Source organism: Pezoporus wallicus, unplaced genomic scaffold (assembly GCF_028554395.1).
Source record: "Pezoporus wallicus isolate ANWC-B61680 ecotype Strahan unplaced genomic scaffold, APGP_CSIRO_Pwel_v1 contig_8549, whole genome shotgun sequence".
Taxonomy (NCBI): Eukaryota; Metazoa; Chordata; class Aves; order Psittaciformes; family Psittacidae; genus Pezoporus; species Pezoporus wallicus.
In genome coordinates, this window is record NW_026641328.1 from 23628 (window position 1) to 40288 (window position 16661).

At 69.8% G+C, this 16661-nt stretch overlaps 2 protein-coding genes across 2 annotated transcripts; both read left to right on the forward strand.

Moving 5' to 3' along the window:
• Positions 1–248: 248 nt before the first annotated feature.
• On the forward strand, positions 249–3464 carry LOC130606621 (speriolin-like). The gene is given in 6 exon segments (XM_057423128.1): positions 249–713; positions 766–1207; positions 2079–2285; positions 2508–2810; positions 2901–3040; positions 3132–3464. Coding segments are annotated over 6 exon segments (1875 nt in total). The 3' UTR covers positions 3450–3464.
• A 3293-nt stretch (positions 3465–6757) lies between these two features.
• LOC130606622 (sphingomyelin phosphodiesterase 5-like) lies at positions 6758–16420 on the forward strand. Its single transcript, XM_057423129.1, has 8 exons — positions 6758–6976; positions 11840–12891; positions 12960–13032; positions 13109–13249; positions 14701–14790; positions 14952–15015; positions 15860–16004; positions 16370–16420. The coding sequence occupies exons 1-8, from the start codon at positions 6949–6951 to the stop codon at positions 16418–16420; spliced, it is 1644 nt and encodes a 547-aa protein (XP_057279112.1). The 5' UTR covers positions 6758–6948.
• Positions 16421–16661: the final 241 nt, after the last annotated feature.

Here is a 16661-nt window from a genome sequence, read left to right on the forward strand (position 1 = left end):
TGCCGCTGCGGTGCTTGTGGCGCTGCCGGGCGCTGGAGGTTTCGCTGCGGGTTGGTGCCGTGGGGCCGGGCTTTGGCCCACGCTGGTGCCCGATGCCCGGCACCGGCTCCACGCGGGCGCAGCAGCCATGGGCCACGTGCCAGGCAGGGTCACAGCAGGGGTGGCCGCGGTGCTGGGCCTGGCACCAGCGCTGCCCGGGGCAGCCGGGAGCCTCCAGCGCCACCCGTGCCGGCTCCCGAAAGCTCTCCATGGCGCGCTGGAAGCCCTGGTTGTGCCGGCGCAGCCGCTCCAGTGACGGGGAGGCGGTGATGCTGGCGCAGCAGCGCTCCTCGGGGCTGCCGCCATCCTGCTCCGGCCGCGGCGCCGGCAGCCGCCGGCTCAGCAGCTCCTCCAGCAGCTCGGCGGCCAGGCCCGTGGCGAGGAAGGAGCGGCGGTCGATGGCGGTGCTGGCGCTGGCGCTGAGCCGGCACCGCGGCAGCGTGGTGCTGAGGGCCTCCTCCTCCGCACCGGGGCACGGCGGTGCCGGGGGGCTCCCAGCGCTGGGGCTCGGGTCGGCGCTGCCGAGGCTCTCCGTGGAGCGTGCGGGCGCGCTGGGCCACGCGTGGTGGAGCGGGGCCGGGGAAGCGGGGCCGGCGCAGCCGTCGCGGGGGTCCCGGCAGCCGGAAGGGCTGAGCCAGGCTCCCCACAGGGGTGCCGGCGGTGGCAGCGCCGCGGTGACCCAGCACGTGCCGCAGCACGGCCCCAGCTGAGGTCCTGCGGGCCCAGAGCGAGGGGGATGGAGGCAGGGGCGCAGCACGGGGCCCCCCGGCAGCAGCGACCCCTCCTCGTGCCGGTGGAGCGGGTGCTTCCCGGGGCAGAGCGCCATGGCAGTGCCGGGCGCCCGCGGCCGCGCTGGGTGTTGGGGGCGATGTCCCTTTGTGACGTCCCCATGGAACCAGGGCCCCGGCTCCCCCCGGGTTCCACGGGGCTGCCGCTGGCACCACCGGGCAGCCCATGGAGCCGGTGCCGCGCGCGGGGCTCACGGTCCTGGCCTGCTATGACCGCCTGCGCCGCGAGATCCAGGCGCTGCTGGCGGAGAACGAGGAGCTGGCGCGAGCTGTGGGGCGGCTGCAGGACCAGCGGCAGCTCCGGCAATGCCAGCGGGGTGTGCCCGGCTCCGCACCGCCGCTCGGGACCCACAGCGGCTACTTCCCCTTCCCTGGCACGGGTGGGTGGCCGTGGTGGCACAGGAAACACCTCGGCAGTGGCGGTGGCAGAGGGGTTGTGGTGGTGATGGCAGAGGGTTGCGGTGGTGGTGGTGGCAGAAGGGTTGTGGTGGTGGTGGCAGAGGGTTGCGGTGGTGGTGGCAGAGGGGTGCGGTGGTGGTGGCAGAGGGGTTATGGTGGTGGTGGTGGCAGAAGGGTTGTGGTGGTGGTGGCAGAGGGTTATGGTGGTGGTGGCAGAGGGGTTATGTTGGTGGTGGCAGAGGGGTTGTGGTGGTGATGGCAGAGGGTTGTGGTGGTGGTGGCAGAGGGGTTATGGTGGTGATGGCAGAGGTTTGCGGTGGTGGTGGTGGCAGAGGGTTGCGGTGGTGGTGGTGGCAGAGGGGTTGTGGTGGTGATGGCAGAGGTTTGCGGTGGTGGTGGTGGCAGAGGGTTGCGGTGGTGGTGGCAGAGGGGTGCGGTGGTGGTGGCAGAGGGTTGTGGTGGTGGTGGCAGAGGGGTGCGGTGGTGGTGGCAGAGGGTTGCGGTGGTGGTGGTGGCAGAGGGTTGTGGTGGTGATGGCAGAGGGTTGTGGTGGTGGTGGCAGAGGGGTGCGGTGGTGGTGGCAGAGGGTTGTGGTGGTGGTGGCAGAGGGGTTATGTTGGTGGTGGCAGAGGGGTTATGGTGGTGATGGCAGAGGGTTGTGGTGGTGGTGGCAGAGGGGTTATGGTGGTGATGGCAGAGGGTTGTGGTGGTGGTGGCAGAGGGGTGCGGTGGTGGTGGCAGAGGGGTGCGGTGGTGGTGGCAGAGGGTTGTGGTGGTGGTGGCAGAGGGTTGTGGTGGCGGTGGCAGAGGGTTGTGGTGGCGGTGGCACATGCACTGACCACAGCACTGCAGCGAGCGGCGCGCCAGAGCTGGCACCGCTGCAGCAGAGCTCCCCGTGGGACATCACGCAGCAGTCGCAGGATGGACCCTGGGCTCCGCTGCCGCTGGGCTCGACAGTCACCGACAGCAGCGCCGGCATCAGCGGCAGCGCCGGCATCAGCAGCGGCATGAACAGCAACTTGAGCAGCGGCATGATATTCGCTGATGGCAGGATGAGATGTATACGGAGGGGGCTTTCCATCCCATCCAATCTCCACCCTAACCCTATCCCATCCCATCCCCATCCATCCCAGTCAATCTCCATCCCCATCCATCCTCATCCCCATCCCCATCCTAATCTCATCCCCAACCATTCCCATCCCATCCCATCCTAACCCCAGCCCCAGCCCTGGGCTGATGGTTCCACTGCAGCCCCCCCCCCAGTCTTCTCCTCCCCGGCAGCGCTCCCGGTGACCGTGCCCGGCCCCCCCGGCGCTGACAGCCTGCGGCTCTCGTGCCCCCTGAACCGCTTCAGCCCCGCCGGCTCCCGGACCCCTCCCGTGACGCTGGAGCTGAGCAGCAGCAGCAGCATGAGGCTGTCGGACCTGCGGCCGGCGGCGGCCGGGCCCCCCCCGCACCCCTTCCCACCGGCCCCGGCCCCGGCCCCGGCCCCGGCGGCGCCCCCGGCAGCACCGCAAGCACCGGGGTTGGAGCTGCCGGGGCCGGCGGCGGGGCAGGACTCGCCGCCGGTCTCGGGTTCACCAGGTGAGCGTGGGGGGGCCCCAGCGGGGAGCTCGGGGCCGCGGTGGCGCTGCCGATGTGCGGGGCTGACTCCGTCCGCCGGGGGCCCCGCAGGGAGCCGGCACCGGCCCTGGGAGCCGCTGGTGGGTGAGATCGCGTTCCAGCTCGACCGCCGCATCCTCGCCAGCGTCTTCCCCGACCACGCGCGGCTCTACGGCTTCACCGTCGCCACCATCCCCGAGAGGATCATGACGGTACCGAGCCCTGCGGCCCCCCCCCGCCCCCGCCAGCCCGGCGGGGACCCGCGGCGCTCACCCGGCGCTCTCCCCCCCCCAACCCCCGCAGACGGCGCTGAACGCGGTCCCGGGCAGCTTCGACGAGCGGGGCTGCGTGGCGGCCGTGCGGCGCTACCTGGGCGTGATGCGGCGGCTGCAGGCGCTGGGCTACAGCCCCTCGGTGCACCCCGCCTTCAGCGAGGCGCTGGTGAACGCCTTCGGCGTCCTGGCGGGGCCCGGCAGCCCCGACCCCCGGCACAGCCCGGCCTTCCTGCGCCGCGTCCTGGCCGAGACGGTGCCGCGGGCGGCGCTGCGGGACGCGATGGTGCTGCTGGAGTGCCTGGAGGCGCTGGCGAGGGAGGACGGGCACCCGCTCTTCTTCTGGTGAGCGCCGGCACCGGCACCGGGCAATAAACCTGAGCCAGAGCAACAACGGCGTGTGCGGCGGCGCTGGGGGCACGCGGGGTTACAGGCAGCGGTGCTGGGTGCAGGCAGGGAGCTGGGTGCAGGCAGGGTTACAGACACCAGTGCTGGGTGCAGGCAGGGTTACAGGCAGCGGTGCTGGGTGCAGGCAGGGAGCTGGGTGCAGGCAGGGTTACAGACACCAGTGCTGGGTGCAGGCAGGGTTACAGGCAGCGGTGCTGGGTGCAGGCAGGGTTACAGACACCGGTGCTGGGTGCAGGCAGGGTTACAGACACCGGTGCTGGGTGCAGGCAGGGTTACAGGCAGCGGTGCTGGGTGCAGGCAGGGAGCTGGGTGCAGGCAGGGTTACAGACACCAGTGCTGGGTGCAGGCAGGGTTACAGGCAGCGGTGCTGGGTGCAGGCAGGGTTACAGACAGCGGTGCTGGGTGCAGGCAGGGTTACAGACACCGGTGCTGGGTGCAGGCAGGGTTACAGGCAGCGGTGCTGGGTGCAGGCAGGGTTACAGACACCGGTGCTGGGTGCAGGCAGGGTTACAGACACCGGTGCTGGGTGCAGGCAGGGTTACAGACACCGGTGCTGGGTGCAGGCAGGGTTACAGACACCGGTGCTGGGTGCAGGCAGGGTTACAGGCAGCGGTGCTGGGTGCAGGCAGGGTTACAGACACCGGTGCTGGGTGCAGGCAGGGTTACAGACACCGGTGCTGGGTGCAGGCAGGGTTACAGGCCCGGTGCTGGGTGCAGGCAGGGTTACAGACACCGGTGCTGGGTGCAGGCAGGGTTACAGGCAGCGGTGCTGGGTGCAGGCAGGGTGCTGGGTGCCGGCAGGGTTACAGACACCGGTGCTGGGTGCAGGCAGGGTGCTGGGTGCAGGCCGGGTTACAGACACCGGTGCTGGGTGCAGGCAGGGTTACAGGCAGCGGTGCTGGGTGCAGGCAGGGTGCTGGGTGCTGGCAGGGTTACAGACACTGGTGCTGGGTGCAGGCAGGGTGCTGGGTGCAGGCCGGGTTACAGACACCGGTGCTGGGTGCCGGCAGGGTTACAGGCAGCGGTGCTGGGTGCAGGCCGGGTTACAGACACCGGTGCTGGGTGCAGGCAGGGTTACAGACACCGGTGCTGGGTGCAGGCAGGGTTACAGGCAGCGGTGCTGGGTGCAGGCAGCGGTGCTGGGTGCAGGCAGGGTGCTGGGTGCAGTCAGGGTTACAGACACCAGTGCTGGGTGCAGGCAGGGTTACAGACACCGGTGCTGGGTGCAGGCAGGGTTACAGGCAGCGGTGCTGGGTGCAGGCAGGGTTACAGGCAGCGGTGCTGGGTGCAGGCAGGGAGCTGGGTGCAGGCAGGGTTACAGACACCAGTGCTGGGTGCAGGCAGGGTTACAGGCAGTGGTGCTGGGTGCAGGCAAGGTTACAGACACCGGTGCTGGGTGCAGGCAGGGTTACAGACACCGGTGCTGGGTGCAGGCAGGGTTACAGACACCGGTGCTGGGTGCAGGCAGGGTTACAGGCAGCGGTGCTGGGTGCAGGCAGTGGTGCTGGGTGCAGGCAGGGTGCTGGGTGCAGTCAGGGTTACAGACACCGGTGCTGGGTGCAGGCAGGGTTACAGACACCAGTGCTGGGTGCAGGCAGGGTTACAGGCAGCGGTGCTGGGTGCAGGCAGGGTGACAGGCAGTGGTGCTGGGTGCAGGCAGGGTTACAGACACCGGTGCTGGGTGCAGGCAGGGTTACAGGCAGCGGTGCTGGGTGCAGGCAGGGTGCTGGGTGCAGGCAGGGTTACAGACACCGGTGCTGGGTGCAGGCAGGGTGCTGGGTGCAGGCCGGGTTACAGACACCGGTGCTGGGTGCAGGCAGGGTTACAGGCAGCAGTGCTGGGTGCAGGCAGGGTGCTGGGTGCCGGCAGGGTTACAGACACCGGTGCTGGGTGCAGGCAGGGTGCTGGGTGCAGGCCGGGTTACAGACACCGGTGCTGGGTGCAGGCAGGGTTACAGACACCGGTGCTGGGTGCAGGCAGGGTTACAGACACCGGTGCTGGGTGCAGGCAGGGTTACAGGCAGCGGTGCTGGGTGCAGGCAGGGTGCTGGGTGCCGGCAGGGTTACAGACACCGGTGCTGGGTGCAGGCAGGGTTACAGACACCAGTGCTGGGTGCAGGCAGGGTTACAGACACCGGTGCTGGGTGCAGGCAGGGTTACAGACACCGGTGCTGGGTGCAGGCAGGTTACAGGCAGCGGTGCTGGGTGCAGGCAGGGTTACAGACACCGGTGCTGGGTGCAGGCAGGGTTACAGACACCGGTGCTGGGTGCAGGCAGGTTACAGGCAGCGGTGCTGGGTGCAGGCAGGGTGCTGGGTGCAGGCAGGGTTACAGACACCGGTGCAGGGAGGGGGGGGTCACCCCGCGGTCAAGGCCGTGGCTCTTTTCCCTGTTCCCTTTGGCAGCCGCCGCCGCTCGGATGCGGAAGCGGGAGCCTGGAACCGGCCCCGGGAGCACGGGAGGGAGGGGGCAGCCCCGCGGAGGGGGGCACGGGCACCCCTGGTCCGGAGGTGAGCCCGGGAGGGGCCGGGCCGGTGCTGGGCGCAGGTTTCTGGGGTGCTCAGCCCCGCCTCAGCCCCGGCTCCGCGCTGCCCGTGGCAGGAAGGGGAAAAGCAGCGCGGAGTCAGCCGGCGCCGACGGGAAACGAGGGGACACGCGGGGCCGGGCCGAGCGCAGCCGGAGCTCACCGAGAAGCAGCCAGGTAGGGGACAGCACCCACACCCACACAGCACCCTGCACACAGCACCCTGCACACAGCACCCAGCACTCAGCACCCTGCACCCAGCACTCAGCACCCTGCACACAGCACCCAGCACTCAGCACCCTGCACCCAGCACCCTGCACCCTGCACCCTGCACACTGCACTCAGCACCCAGCACTCAGCACCCTGCACCCAACACCCTGCACCCTGCACTCAGCACTCAGCACCCAGCACTCAGCACCCTGCACCCAACACCCTGCGCCCAGCACCCTGCACCCAGCACCCAGCACCCTGCGCCCAGCACCCAGCACCTGTCACCCTGCACCCGTCACCCTGCGCCCGTCACCACCCCCCCGGGCACCGGCACAGCCAGGACGCGGCAGACAAGGGGTTACAGCGCCGGTTGAACCAGCCGGGCAAGGTGCAGCACCAGCAGCTCCGGCTCCCTGCCTGTACCACTGCCAGACCTCGTCCGTACCGCTGCCCGCCCCTGCCCGCCCCATACCCGCCCCTGCCCTCACCGTGCCCACCCCTGCCCGCACCGTGCCCACCCCTGCCCGCACCGTGCCGGCCCCTGCCCGCAGGTGGAAGAGGAGGTGCGGCGCTGGCCACGCACCGCGGCAGGAATGTCGCCAGCCCGGGCACCGGGCCCGGCCGCAGCCAGCGGATGTTTGTGACCTGCGGAGCCGCCGGTGACCGTCGGCAGCGGGGCCGGAGCCTCCCGTGTTGGTGGCTTTGGCCATGGCGCCCGGGGCCCTGGAGTGCGAAGGTGAGCGGCGGGCACCGGGAACACGGGACGTGGCGTGACCGAGGCCGGCGGCAGAGGGACTGGTGTGGGCAGGGGCTGGTGCGGGCGGGGCACTGGTGTGGGCGGGGGACTGGTGAGGGCGGGGGGCTGGTGAGGGCAGGGGACTGGTGAGGGCAGGGGCTGGTGAGGGCAGGGGCTGGTGCGGGCAGGGGACTGGTGAGGGCAGGGGCTGGTGAGGGCAGGGGCTGGTGAGGGCAGGGGACTGGTGAGGGCAGGGGCTGGTGCGGGCTGGGGACTGGTGAGGGCAGGGGACTGGTGAGGGCAGGGGCTGGTGAGGGCAGGGGACTGGGGAGGGCAGGGGCTGGTGAGGGCAGGGGAATGGTGAGGGCAGGGGCTGGTGAGGGCAGCTCAGGGCTGGTGAGGGCAGGGGACTGGTGAGGGCAGGGGCTGGTGAGGGCAGGGGACTGGTGAGGGCAGGGGACTGGTGAGGGCAGGGGACTGGTGAGGGCAGGGGCTGGTGAGGGCAGGGGACTGGTGAGGGCAGGGGCTGGTGAGGGCAGGGGAATGGTGAGGGCAGGGGCTGGTGAGGGCAGGGGACTGGTGAGGGCAGGGGACTGGTGAGGGCAGGGGAATGGTGAGGGCAGGGGCTGGTGAGGGCAGGGGCTGGTGCGGGCAGCTCAGGGCTGGTGAGGGCAGGGGACTGGTGAGGGCAGGGGCTGGTGAGGGCAGGGGCTGGTGAGGGCAGGGGACTGGTGAGGGCAGGGGCTGGTGAGGGCAGCTCAGGGCTGGTGAGGGCAGGGGACTGGTGAGGGCAGGGGCTGGTGCGGGCAGGGCACTGGTGAGGGCAGGGGCTGGTGAGGGCAGGGGACTGGTGCAGGCAGGGGCTGATGCAGGCAGGATCTGGTGTGGGCAGGGGACTGGTGAGGGCAGCTCAGGGCTGGTGAGGGCAGGGGCTGATGCGGGCAGCTCAGGGCAGCCGGGATCTCAGGGAAGGAACCAGCCCTGGGGGTCGGTGCCACTCACTCCATTGCCAGCACCGAAGGCAGTGGCGGGCAGGAGCTGCCGGGCAGCACAGGACAGGCAGCAAGGTACAGGCAGCGCGGTGCAGGCAAACAGGCAGGTGCTGGGCAAACACAGCACCGGGGGCCCTGGTGCTGCCCGCCCTGCCAACACTGCCGGTTCTCCTGCCTGTACCACGGGAAATGCCACTTCCTGCTACTGCCCCCACCATAAGGCAATAGGGCAATGCTGCTTCCAGCTGCTGCCCGCACTGTGGGGCAATGGGGCAATGCTGCTTCCGGCTGCTGCCCACACTGTGGGGCAATGGGGCAATGCTGCTTCCGGCGGCTGCCCAGACTGTGGGGCAATGGGGCAATGCTGCTTCCGGCTGCTGCCCGCACTGTGGGGCAATGGGGCAATGCTGCTTCCGGCTGCTGCCCGCACTGTGGGGCAATGGGGCAATGCTGCTTCCAGATGCTTCCTGCACTGTGCGGCAATGGGGCAATGCTGCTTCCAGCTGCTGCCCGCACTGTGGGGCAATGGGGCAATGCTGCTTCCAGATGCTTCCTGCACTGTGCGGCAATGGGGCAATGCTGCTTCCTGCTGCTTCCTGCACTGTGGGGCAATGGGGCAGTGCTGCTTCCTGCACTGTGGTGCAATGGGTCAATGACTCTTCCTGCTGTTTCCTGCACCGTGGGGCAATGGGTCAATGCCTCTTCCCGGTGCTTGCCTGCACCGTGGGGCAATGGGTCAATGGTGGTTCTGCTGCCTGCACCGTGGGTCAATGCTGGTTCTGCTGCCTGCACAATGCCCACATCAGTCCTGTGAGAACAACGACTGCTGCCTGCTTCTCCCTGTTCCCTGCTCCCTGTTCCTGCTCCCGCTCCGTGTTCGGCCCCACCGGCTCTGCCGGCTCCGCTGTGGCTGCCTGTCCATGGCTCACGGTGACCCCGGCACCGCGGGGGCCGCTCCCCGCACACTCACACTCCCGTGACAGTGATTGACCTTCCCGTGGGATGTGGGAGCCACTGGGAAGTGCCGGGCCCTGGGCTGAGTCATTCGGAGCTGCGCCAGCGCCGTGGGGCAGGAACCATGGGGCAGGAAGTGTGCCAGAACCGTGCTGGGGCCGTGCCAGAGCTGTGCCAGGGCCGTGCTGGGGTCAGTGAGGTGGGAACCAGCCCCATGGCTGTGCCCTGGCCCCATGGCAGCAGCGGGGATGGAGCCAAGGTTGGTGCCAGGCCAGGGACACCACCAGCCAACACAGCCCTGAGCGGCTGCGTGTACCGGGACCTGGGATGGGTTGGAGCAGCCCCAGCGCTCCCAGTGACCCCAGCATCCCCAGTGCCCAGCAGCATCCCACGCTGGCAGTGGGCGCAGGAGGGCAGGACTCAGACAGGACTCAGGCTGGAGCAGGACTCGGGACTTGGGCAGGGCCCCGGACGTGGGCAGGACTCTGGCAGGGTCAGGTTAGACTTGGGCAGGACAGACAGGACTCAAGATTAGGTAAGACCCAGGCTCAGTCAGTACTCAGGTAGGGTCAGGTCAGACGTGGGCAGGACTCAGGCTGGAGCAGGGCTACGGCTCAGGCAGGACTCAGGCAGGACAGACAGGACTCAAGCTTAGGCAAGACCCAGGCTCAGTCAGTACTCAGGTTGGGTCAGGTCAGACTCAGGCAGGACAGACAGGACTCAAGCTTAGGCAAGACCCAGGCTCAGTCAGTACTCAGGTTGGGTCAGGTCAGACTAAGGCAGGACTCAGGCAGGACAGACAGGACTCAAGCTTAGGCAAGACCCAGGCTCAGTCAGTACTCAGGTTGGGTCAGGTCAGACTAAGGCAGGACTCAGGCAGGACTCAAGCTTAGGCAAGACCCAGGCTCAGTCAGTACTCAGGTTGGGTCAGGTCAGACTAAGGCAGGACTCAGGCAGGACTCAAGCTTAGGCAAGACCCAGGCTCAGTCAGTACTCAGGTTGGGTCAGGTCAGACTCAGGCAGGACTCAGACAGGACTCAAGCTTAGGTAAGACCCAGGCTCAGTCAGTACTCAGGTAGGGTCAGGTCAGACTCAGACAGGACTCAGGCTGGAGCAGGGCTACGGCTCAGGCAGGACTCAGGCAGGGCTCAAGCTCAGGCAGGGCTCGGGCTTGGGCTTGGGCTCAGGCTCAGGCAGGACCCGGGCTCAGGCAGGGCTCAGACAAGACCCGGGCTCGGGCAGGGCTCTGTCAGACTCGCTCAGGTCTCACTCAGGTCTCACTCAGACCTGGTCAGGCTCAGTCAGGGCTCGCTCAGACCCGGTCAGGCTCATTCAGGCTCGCTCAGGTCTCACTCAGACCCGGTCAGGCTCAGTCAGGGCTCGCTCAAACCCGGTCAGGCTCGGTCAGGCTCATTCAGGCTCGCTCAGGTCTCACTCAGGTCTCACTCAGACCTGGTCAGGCTCAGTCAGGGCTCGCTCAGACCCGGTCAGGCTCAGTCAGGCTCAGTCAGGCTCGTTCAGGTCTCACTCAGACCCGGTCAGGCTCAGTCAGGCTCAGTCAGGCTCGCTCAGGGCTCGCTCAGGGCTCGCTCAGACCCGGTCAGGGCTCGCTCAGGGCTCGCTCAGGGCTCGCTCAGACCCGGTCAGGGCTCGCTCAGGGCTCGCTCAGACCCGGTCAGGCTCAGTCAGACCCGGTCAGGCTCAGTCAGGCTCGCTCAGGGCTCGCTCAGGGCTCGCTCAGGGCTCGCTCAGACCCGGTCAGGGCTCGCTCAGGGCTCGCTCAGGGCTCACTCAGACCCGGTCAGGCTCAGTCAGGCTCGCTCAGGGCTCGCTCAGGGCTCGCTCAGACCCGCTCAGGGCTCGCTCAGGGCTCGCTCAGGGCCCGCTCAGACCCGGTCAGGGCTCGCTCAGGGCTCGCTCAGACCCGGTCAGGCTCAGTCAGGCTCAGTCAGGCTCAGTCAGGTCTCACTCAGACCTGGTCAGACCCGGTCAGGCTCAGTCAGGCTCGCTCAGGTCTCGCTCAGACCCGGTCAGGCTCGCTCAGGTCTCACTCAGGTCTCACTCAGGTCTCACTCAGACCCGGTCAGGGCTCGCTCAGGGCTCGCTCAGACCCGGTCAGGGCTCGCTCAGGGCTCGCTCAGACCCGGTCAGGCTCGGTCAGGCTCAGTCAGGCTCGCTCAGGTCTCACTCAGGTCTCACTCAGACCCGGTCAGGTTCGCTCAGGTCTCGCTCAGACCCGGTCAGGCTCAGTCAGGCTCGCTCAGGTCTCACTCAGGTCTCACTCAGACCCGGTCAGGGCTCGCTCAGGTCTCGCTCAGACCCGGTCAGGCTCAGTCAGGCTCGCTCAGGTCTCACTCAGGTCTCACGCAGACCCGGTCAGGCTCGCTCAGGGCTCACTCAGACCCGGTCAGGCTCGCTCAGGGCTCACTCAGACCCGGTCAGGCTCGCTCAGGGCTCGCTCAGACCCGGTCAGGCTCGGTCAGGCTCAGTCAGGCTCGCTCAGGTCTCACTCAGGTCTCGCTCAGACCCGGTCAGGCTCGCTCAGGGCTCCCTGGCGCAGCCGGCGGTGCCGGGGCAGACGCGGTGTTTTCGCCCGTGGCGCCGGGTCCTGCCCCCCGCAGGTACCGGGAACCCGTCGGGCCAGTCCCGGCGCCGCCGCGGCTCAGCCCCTTCCCGGCTCCCGCGGCCGGACGGAGGCTCCCGGGCGCGGGCGAGCGGCGCTGCCGGGGGTGCCGCCGGTGCCGGGGTCTCCGTGGGTGCCGGTGCTCGGGCTCCGGTTGCTCCGCGGCCCCCGGCCCGCTCCGGTGCTTCCGTCGGACCCGGAGCCGCGCGGGGCGCTCACGGGGGACGCGGAGGCTCCCGCGGGGGCGGCTCCGGCTGCGGCCGCTCGGTCCCAACGCGGCTCCGTGTCCCGCAGGTGTCAGCGGCTGCGGCGGGGACCCCGCGCTGAGCGCGCCCCCGGGGATGCGGCTGCCGCAGGCCCCGTTCCGCAGCCCCGCGCTGGCGGCTCTGGACGCCGTGGCTCGGGCGCTGCTGGCTCCCGGCTCCTGGGCCCTCAACCGGCTCCTGGACCTGCGGCCCACGACGGCGGAGCGGCGGCGGCGGCGGCCGTGCGCTTGGTGCCGCGGTTGCGCCGCTCGGGCGGTGGCGGGGCCGGTGCTCGCGGTGCTGCTGCTGCTCTCGCTGCCCCTCACGGCGCTGGGGCTGCTGCTGTGGCTGCCGCTGCAGGCGGCGCGGAGCCCCTTCCTTTACCAGCACACGGCGGCGGCGCCGGCCGAGCCGTGGGACCTGCGGCAGCCCCGGACCTTCACCTTCGTCAGCGCCAACCTCTGCCTCCTGCCCAGCGGCTTGGCCAAGTTCAGCAACCTGGGGCAGACCCCGCAGCGGGCAGCGGACATCGCCCGGCGCCTCGTCCCGGCCCCACCGGACCCCGGCAGCGACCGCGCGGGCCTGGTGGAGCCGCGGCACCGCGGAGCCAACGGCTACGGAGGGACCCTGAGCACCGAGCGCGGCGTGGCCCTGGAGATGCCCGAGGTGGAGGCGCCGCTGACGGAGCCGGAGCCGCCGATGGCGGAGCCGGAGCCGCCGGTGACGGAGCCGGAGCCGCCGGTGACGGAGCCGGAGCCGCCGCTGACGGAGCCGGAGCCGCCGCTGACGGAGCCGGAGCCGCCGCTGACGGAGCCGGAGCCGCCGCTGTCCGAGCGCTTCCCGCCGGCCGCCGACGTCCTTTGCCTGCAGGAGGTGTTCGACGGCGCGGCCGCCGCGTGTCTCCGCCGCCGGCTCGGCCGCGTGTTCCCGCACGTTATCTCGGAGGTGGGCACGGGGGGGCTGCGCCGCGGGCGCCTGCGGCTGCTCGGCAGCGGCTTGTTCCTCGCCAGCCGCTTCCCGGTGCTGGCCGCCGCCTTCCGCAGCTTCCCCAACGGCGCCCGGGAGGACGCGATGGCCGACAAGGGGCTGCTCATGGTCCAGGTGAGCGCGGGTCCCGCCGGGCCCCGCCGCGGTGCCGGGGCCCCGCTGAGGCCGCTGTCGTCCCGCAGGTGCAGCTGGGCTCGGCGCGGCACCGCCGCATCGTGGGCTACGTGGGCTGCACGCACCTGCAGGCGCCGGCCGGTGAGCGGCGGGCGGCGGGGACGGAGCGGGCCGGGGGGCGGCAGCGCAGCGGTTCCACGGCCCCCGTGTGCCGCAGGGGACGGCGCCGTCCGGGACGCGCAGCTGACGCTGGCGCTGCGCTGGCTGCAGCGGTTCCAGCAGGAGCAGGAGCGCAGCGGGGACCTGGTGGCCTTCGACGTCCTCTGCGGGGACCTCAACTTCGACAACTGCTCCCGCGGTGGGGACACGGGGGGGGACGGACGGGGGTACCTGGGGACATGGGGGTGGGGGACGTGGGGATGGGGGATAGGGGACGGGGGGATAGGGGAGGTGGGGATAGGGGACGGGGGGATAGGGGGACAGGGGAGGTGGGGATGGGGGAGATGGGGATAGGGGACGTGGGGATGGGGGACGGGGGGATAGGGGATAGGGGACGGGGGGATAGGGGATAGGGGATAGGGGAGGTGGGGATAGGGGAGGTGGGGATAGGGGACAGGGGGATAGGGGATAGGGGGACAGGGGAGATGGGGATAGGGGATAGGGGACAGGGGGATAGGGGAGGTGGGGGGGAGGTGGGGATAGGGGACAGGGGGATAGGGGACGTGGGGGTAGGGGAGGTGGGGATAGGGGACGTGGGGATAGGGGAGGTGGGGATAGGGGAGAGGGGACAGGGGGACAGGGGATAGGGGATAGGGGACAGGGGGATAGGGGACGTGGGGATGGGGGACGTGGGGATGGGGGATAGGGGAGGTGGGGATAGGGGAGGTGGGGATGGGGATAGGGGACGTGGGGATAGGGGATGTGGGGATAGGGGATACGGGGGGGGACAGGGGGGACAGGGGAGGTGGGGATAGGGGAGATGGGGGTAGGGGACGTGGGGATAGGGGATACGGGAGATGGGGAGGTGGGGATAGGGGAGGTGGGGATAGGGGACGTGGGGATAGGGGGATAGGGGAGGTGGGGGATAGGGGAGGGGGAGGGGACAGTGGGGATAGGGGACAGGGGGATAGGGGAGGTGGGGATAGGGGGGGGATAGGGGATAGGGGACAGGGGGATAGGGGACGTGGGGGTAGGGGAGGTGGGGATAGGGGACGTGGGGATAGGGGGAGAGGGGAGGTGGGGATAGGGGATAGGGGAGGACATGGGGATAGGGGACAGGGGGATAGGGGATAGGGGGACAGGGGAGATGGGGATGGGGATAGGGGATAGGGGGGGACAGGGGGATATGGGGGGACATGGGGATAGGGGACATAGGGACATGGGGATAGGGGACATGGGGACTGAGGGACATGGGGATAGGGGACATAGGGACATGGGGAGAGGGGGTAGGGGACATGGGGATAGGGGACATGGGGACATAGGTACATGGGGATAGGGGATATGGGGCCATAGGGACATGGGGATAGGGGACATAGAGACATGGGGATAGGGGATATGGGGACTGAGGGACATGGGGATAGGCGATATGGGGACATAGGGACATGGGGATAGGGGACATGGGGACTGAGGGACATGGGGATAGGGGACATAGAGACATGGGGATAGGGGATATGGGGACTGAGGGACATGGGGATAGGCGATATGGGGACATAGGGACATGGGGATAGGAGACATGGGGACTGAGGGACCTGAGGGCACAGGGAGCACGCGTTGTCCATGGGGTGACCCCCTCTGCGTCCCTGCCCGCAGGTGACCAGCTCAACCAGCGGCACCGGCTCTTCGAGCTCTACCAGGACCCGTGCCGCCAGGGACCGGGGCAGGATGAGCCCTGGGCCATAGGTGGGACTGGGCACCCCCTGTCACCCGCCAGGGACACAGCGTGGCCTGGCCCGGGCACCGTCCCTGTCCTCATCACCACTTGTCCCAACCCCTGTGTCCACCTCCCCTTATGTGCCCCATATCCCCCATATCCTTATCTGCCCCATCTCCCCTGTTCCCAGGCACTCTCCTCAACTACCTGGAGATCTATGAGGAGCCCGTGTCCACCCCGGAGAAGATGAAGAGGTGATGGGGAGGGGACATGGGGAAAGGCCATCAAAGCCCTGGGGGGGAGCCATCCCTGTGCCATGAGGTCCCTGTGCCACCCCATCCCTGTGCCCCCATGTCCCCAAGTCCCCACGTCCCCAATCCATCATGTCCCCATGCCACTGTTTCCCTCTGCCATGGTGTCCCCACGTCCCCATTCCACTTCCCCCTTGTCCCTATCCCATGGCGCCCCTGTCCTGCCGCATTCCCCATCCCAAGTCCCCCATCCCCTGGTGTCTTCATGCCGGAGTGTCCCGGTGCCCTGGTGTCACCGTGGTGCCCTGGTGTCACCGCGGTGCCCTGGTGTCACCGTGGTGCCCTGGTGCCCTTCCCTCACTTTGTGCTGTCCCCATCCCGTGCTGACCGGGTGCCACAGTGCCCCCATCCCTCTCTGCCCCCATCCCTCTCTGCCCCCATCCCACTCTGCCCCCATCCCCCTCTGCCCCCATGCCCCCATCCCTCTCTGCCCCCATCCCTCTCTGCCCCCATCCCCTAATGCCCCCATCCCACTCTGCCCCCATCCCGTAAATGCCCCCATCCCACTCTGCCCCCATCCCGTAATGCCCCCATCCCACTCTGCCTCCCACTCTCCCATCCCTCTCTGCCCCATCCCACTCTGCCCCCATCCCGCAATGCCCCCATCCCGCAGTGCCCCCATCCCTCTCTGCCCCCATCCCACTCTGCCCCCATCCCTCTCTGCCCCCATCCCACTCTGCCCCCATCCCGCAATGCCCCCATCCCGCAGTGCCCCCATCCCTCTCTGCCCCCCTCCCTCCCTGTCCCCCCCCCGTGCCCCCCTCACTGCCCTCCCGTGTCCCCCCAGGACCCTCTCCTCTCCCGGTGGCCGCTGCCGGTTCCTGGCGGGCCCCATCCTGGCCTCGGGGCTCCCGGACGCCTCCTTCCCCGCCCCGTGCCGGGGCCGCCGCTTGGATTACGCCGTGTTCCGGCCGCGGCCGCCGCTGCGCACGGTGAGAGCTGCAATGGGGGGGGGAACCCGAGACCCCTGAGCCCCCCTGACCCCCCCCCCCTGACCCCCCCTGACCCCCCCTGACCCCCCCTGAGCCCCCCCTGACCCCCCTGACCCCCCTGACCCCCCTGAGCCCCCCAGAGCCCCCCCTGAGCCCCCCTGACCCCCCCTGAGCCCCCCCTGAGCCCCCCTGAGCCCCCCTGAGCCCCCCCTGAGCCCCCTGAGCCCCCCTGACCCCCCTGAGCCCCCCTGACCCCCCCTGAGCCCCCCTGAGCCCCCCCTGACCCCCCTGAGCCCCCCTGAGCCCCCCTGAGCCCCCTGAGCCCCCTGAGCCCCCCTGAGCCCCCTGAGCCCCCTGAGCCCCCTGACGTCGCCGCCGTCTCCTTCATCACCCCTGAGCCCCCTGAGCCCCCCTGACCCCCCTGAGCCCCCTGAGCCCCCTGACCCCCTGAGCCCCCCTGACGACCCCCTGAGCCCCCTGAGCCCCCCTGACCCCCCCTGACCCCCTGACCCCCCTGAGCGACCCCCTGGGACACCCCCCATCCCCTGTCACCGGCACTGGGACACCGCCGTCTCCTTCATCACCCGCTTGGCAGCACGTGACTCCGATCACCTGCCCGTGGCCCTCAGCCTGCACGTGGGCCCCGGCACCGCGCCC

Bases quoted from the DNA above. Each gene is read 5' to 3' on its own strand.
- LOC130606622 (XM_057423129.1), top strand. From the start codon at position 6,949: ATGGCGCCCGGGGCCCTGGAGTGCGAAG. The intron at 13,033-13,108 runs GTGAGCGGCGGG...CGTGTGCCGCAG, and splicing joins GCACCTGCAGGCGCCGGCCG to GGGACGGCGCCGTCCGGGAC. The intron at 14,791-14,951 runs GTGGGACTGGGC...CCCTGTTCCCAG, and splicing joins GGATGAGCCCTGGGCCATAG to GCACTCTCCTCAACTACCTG.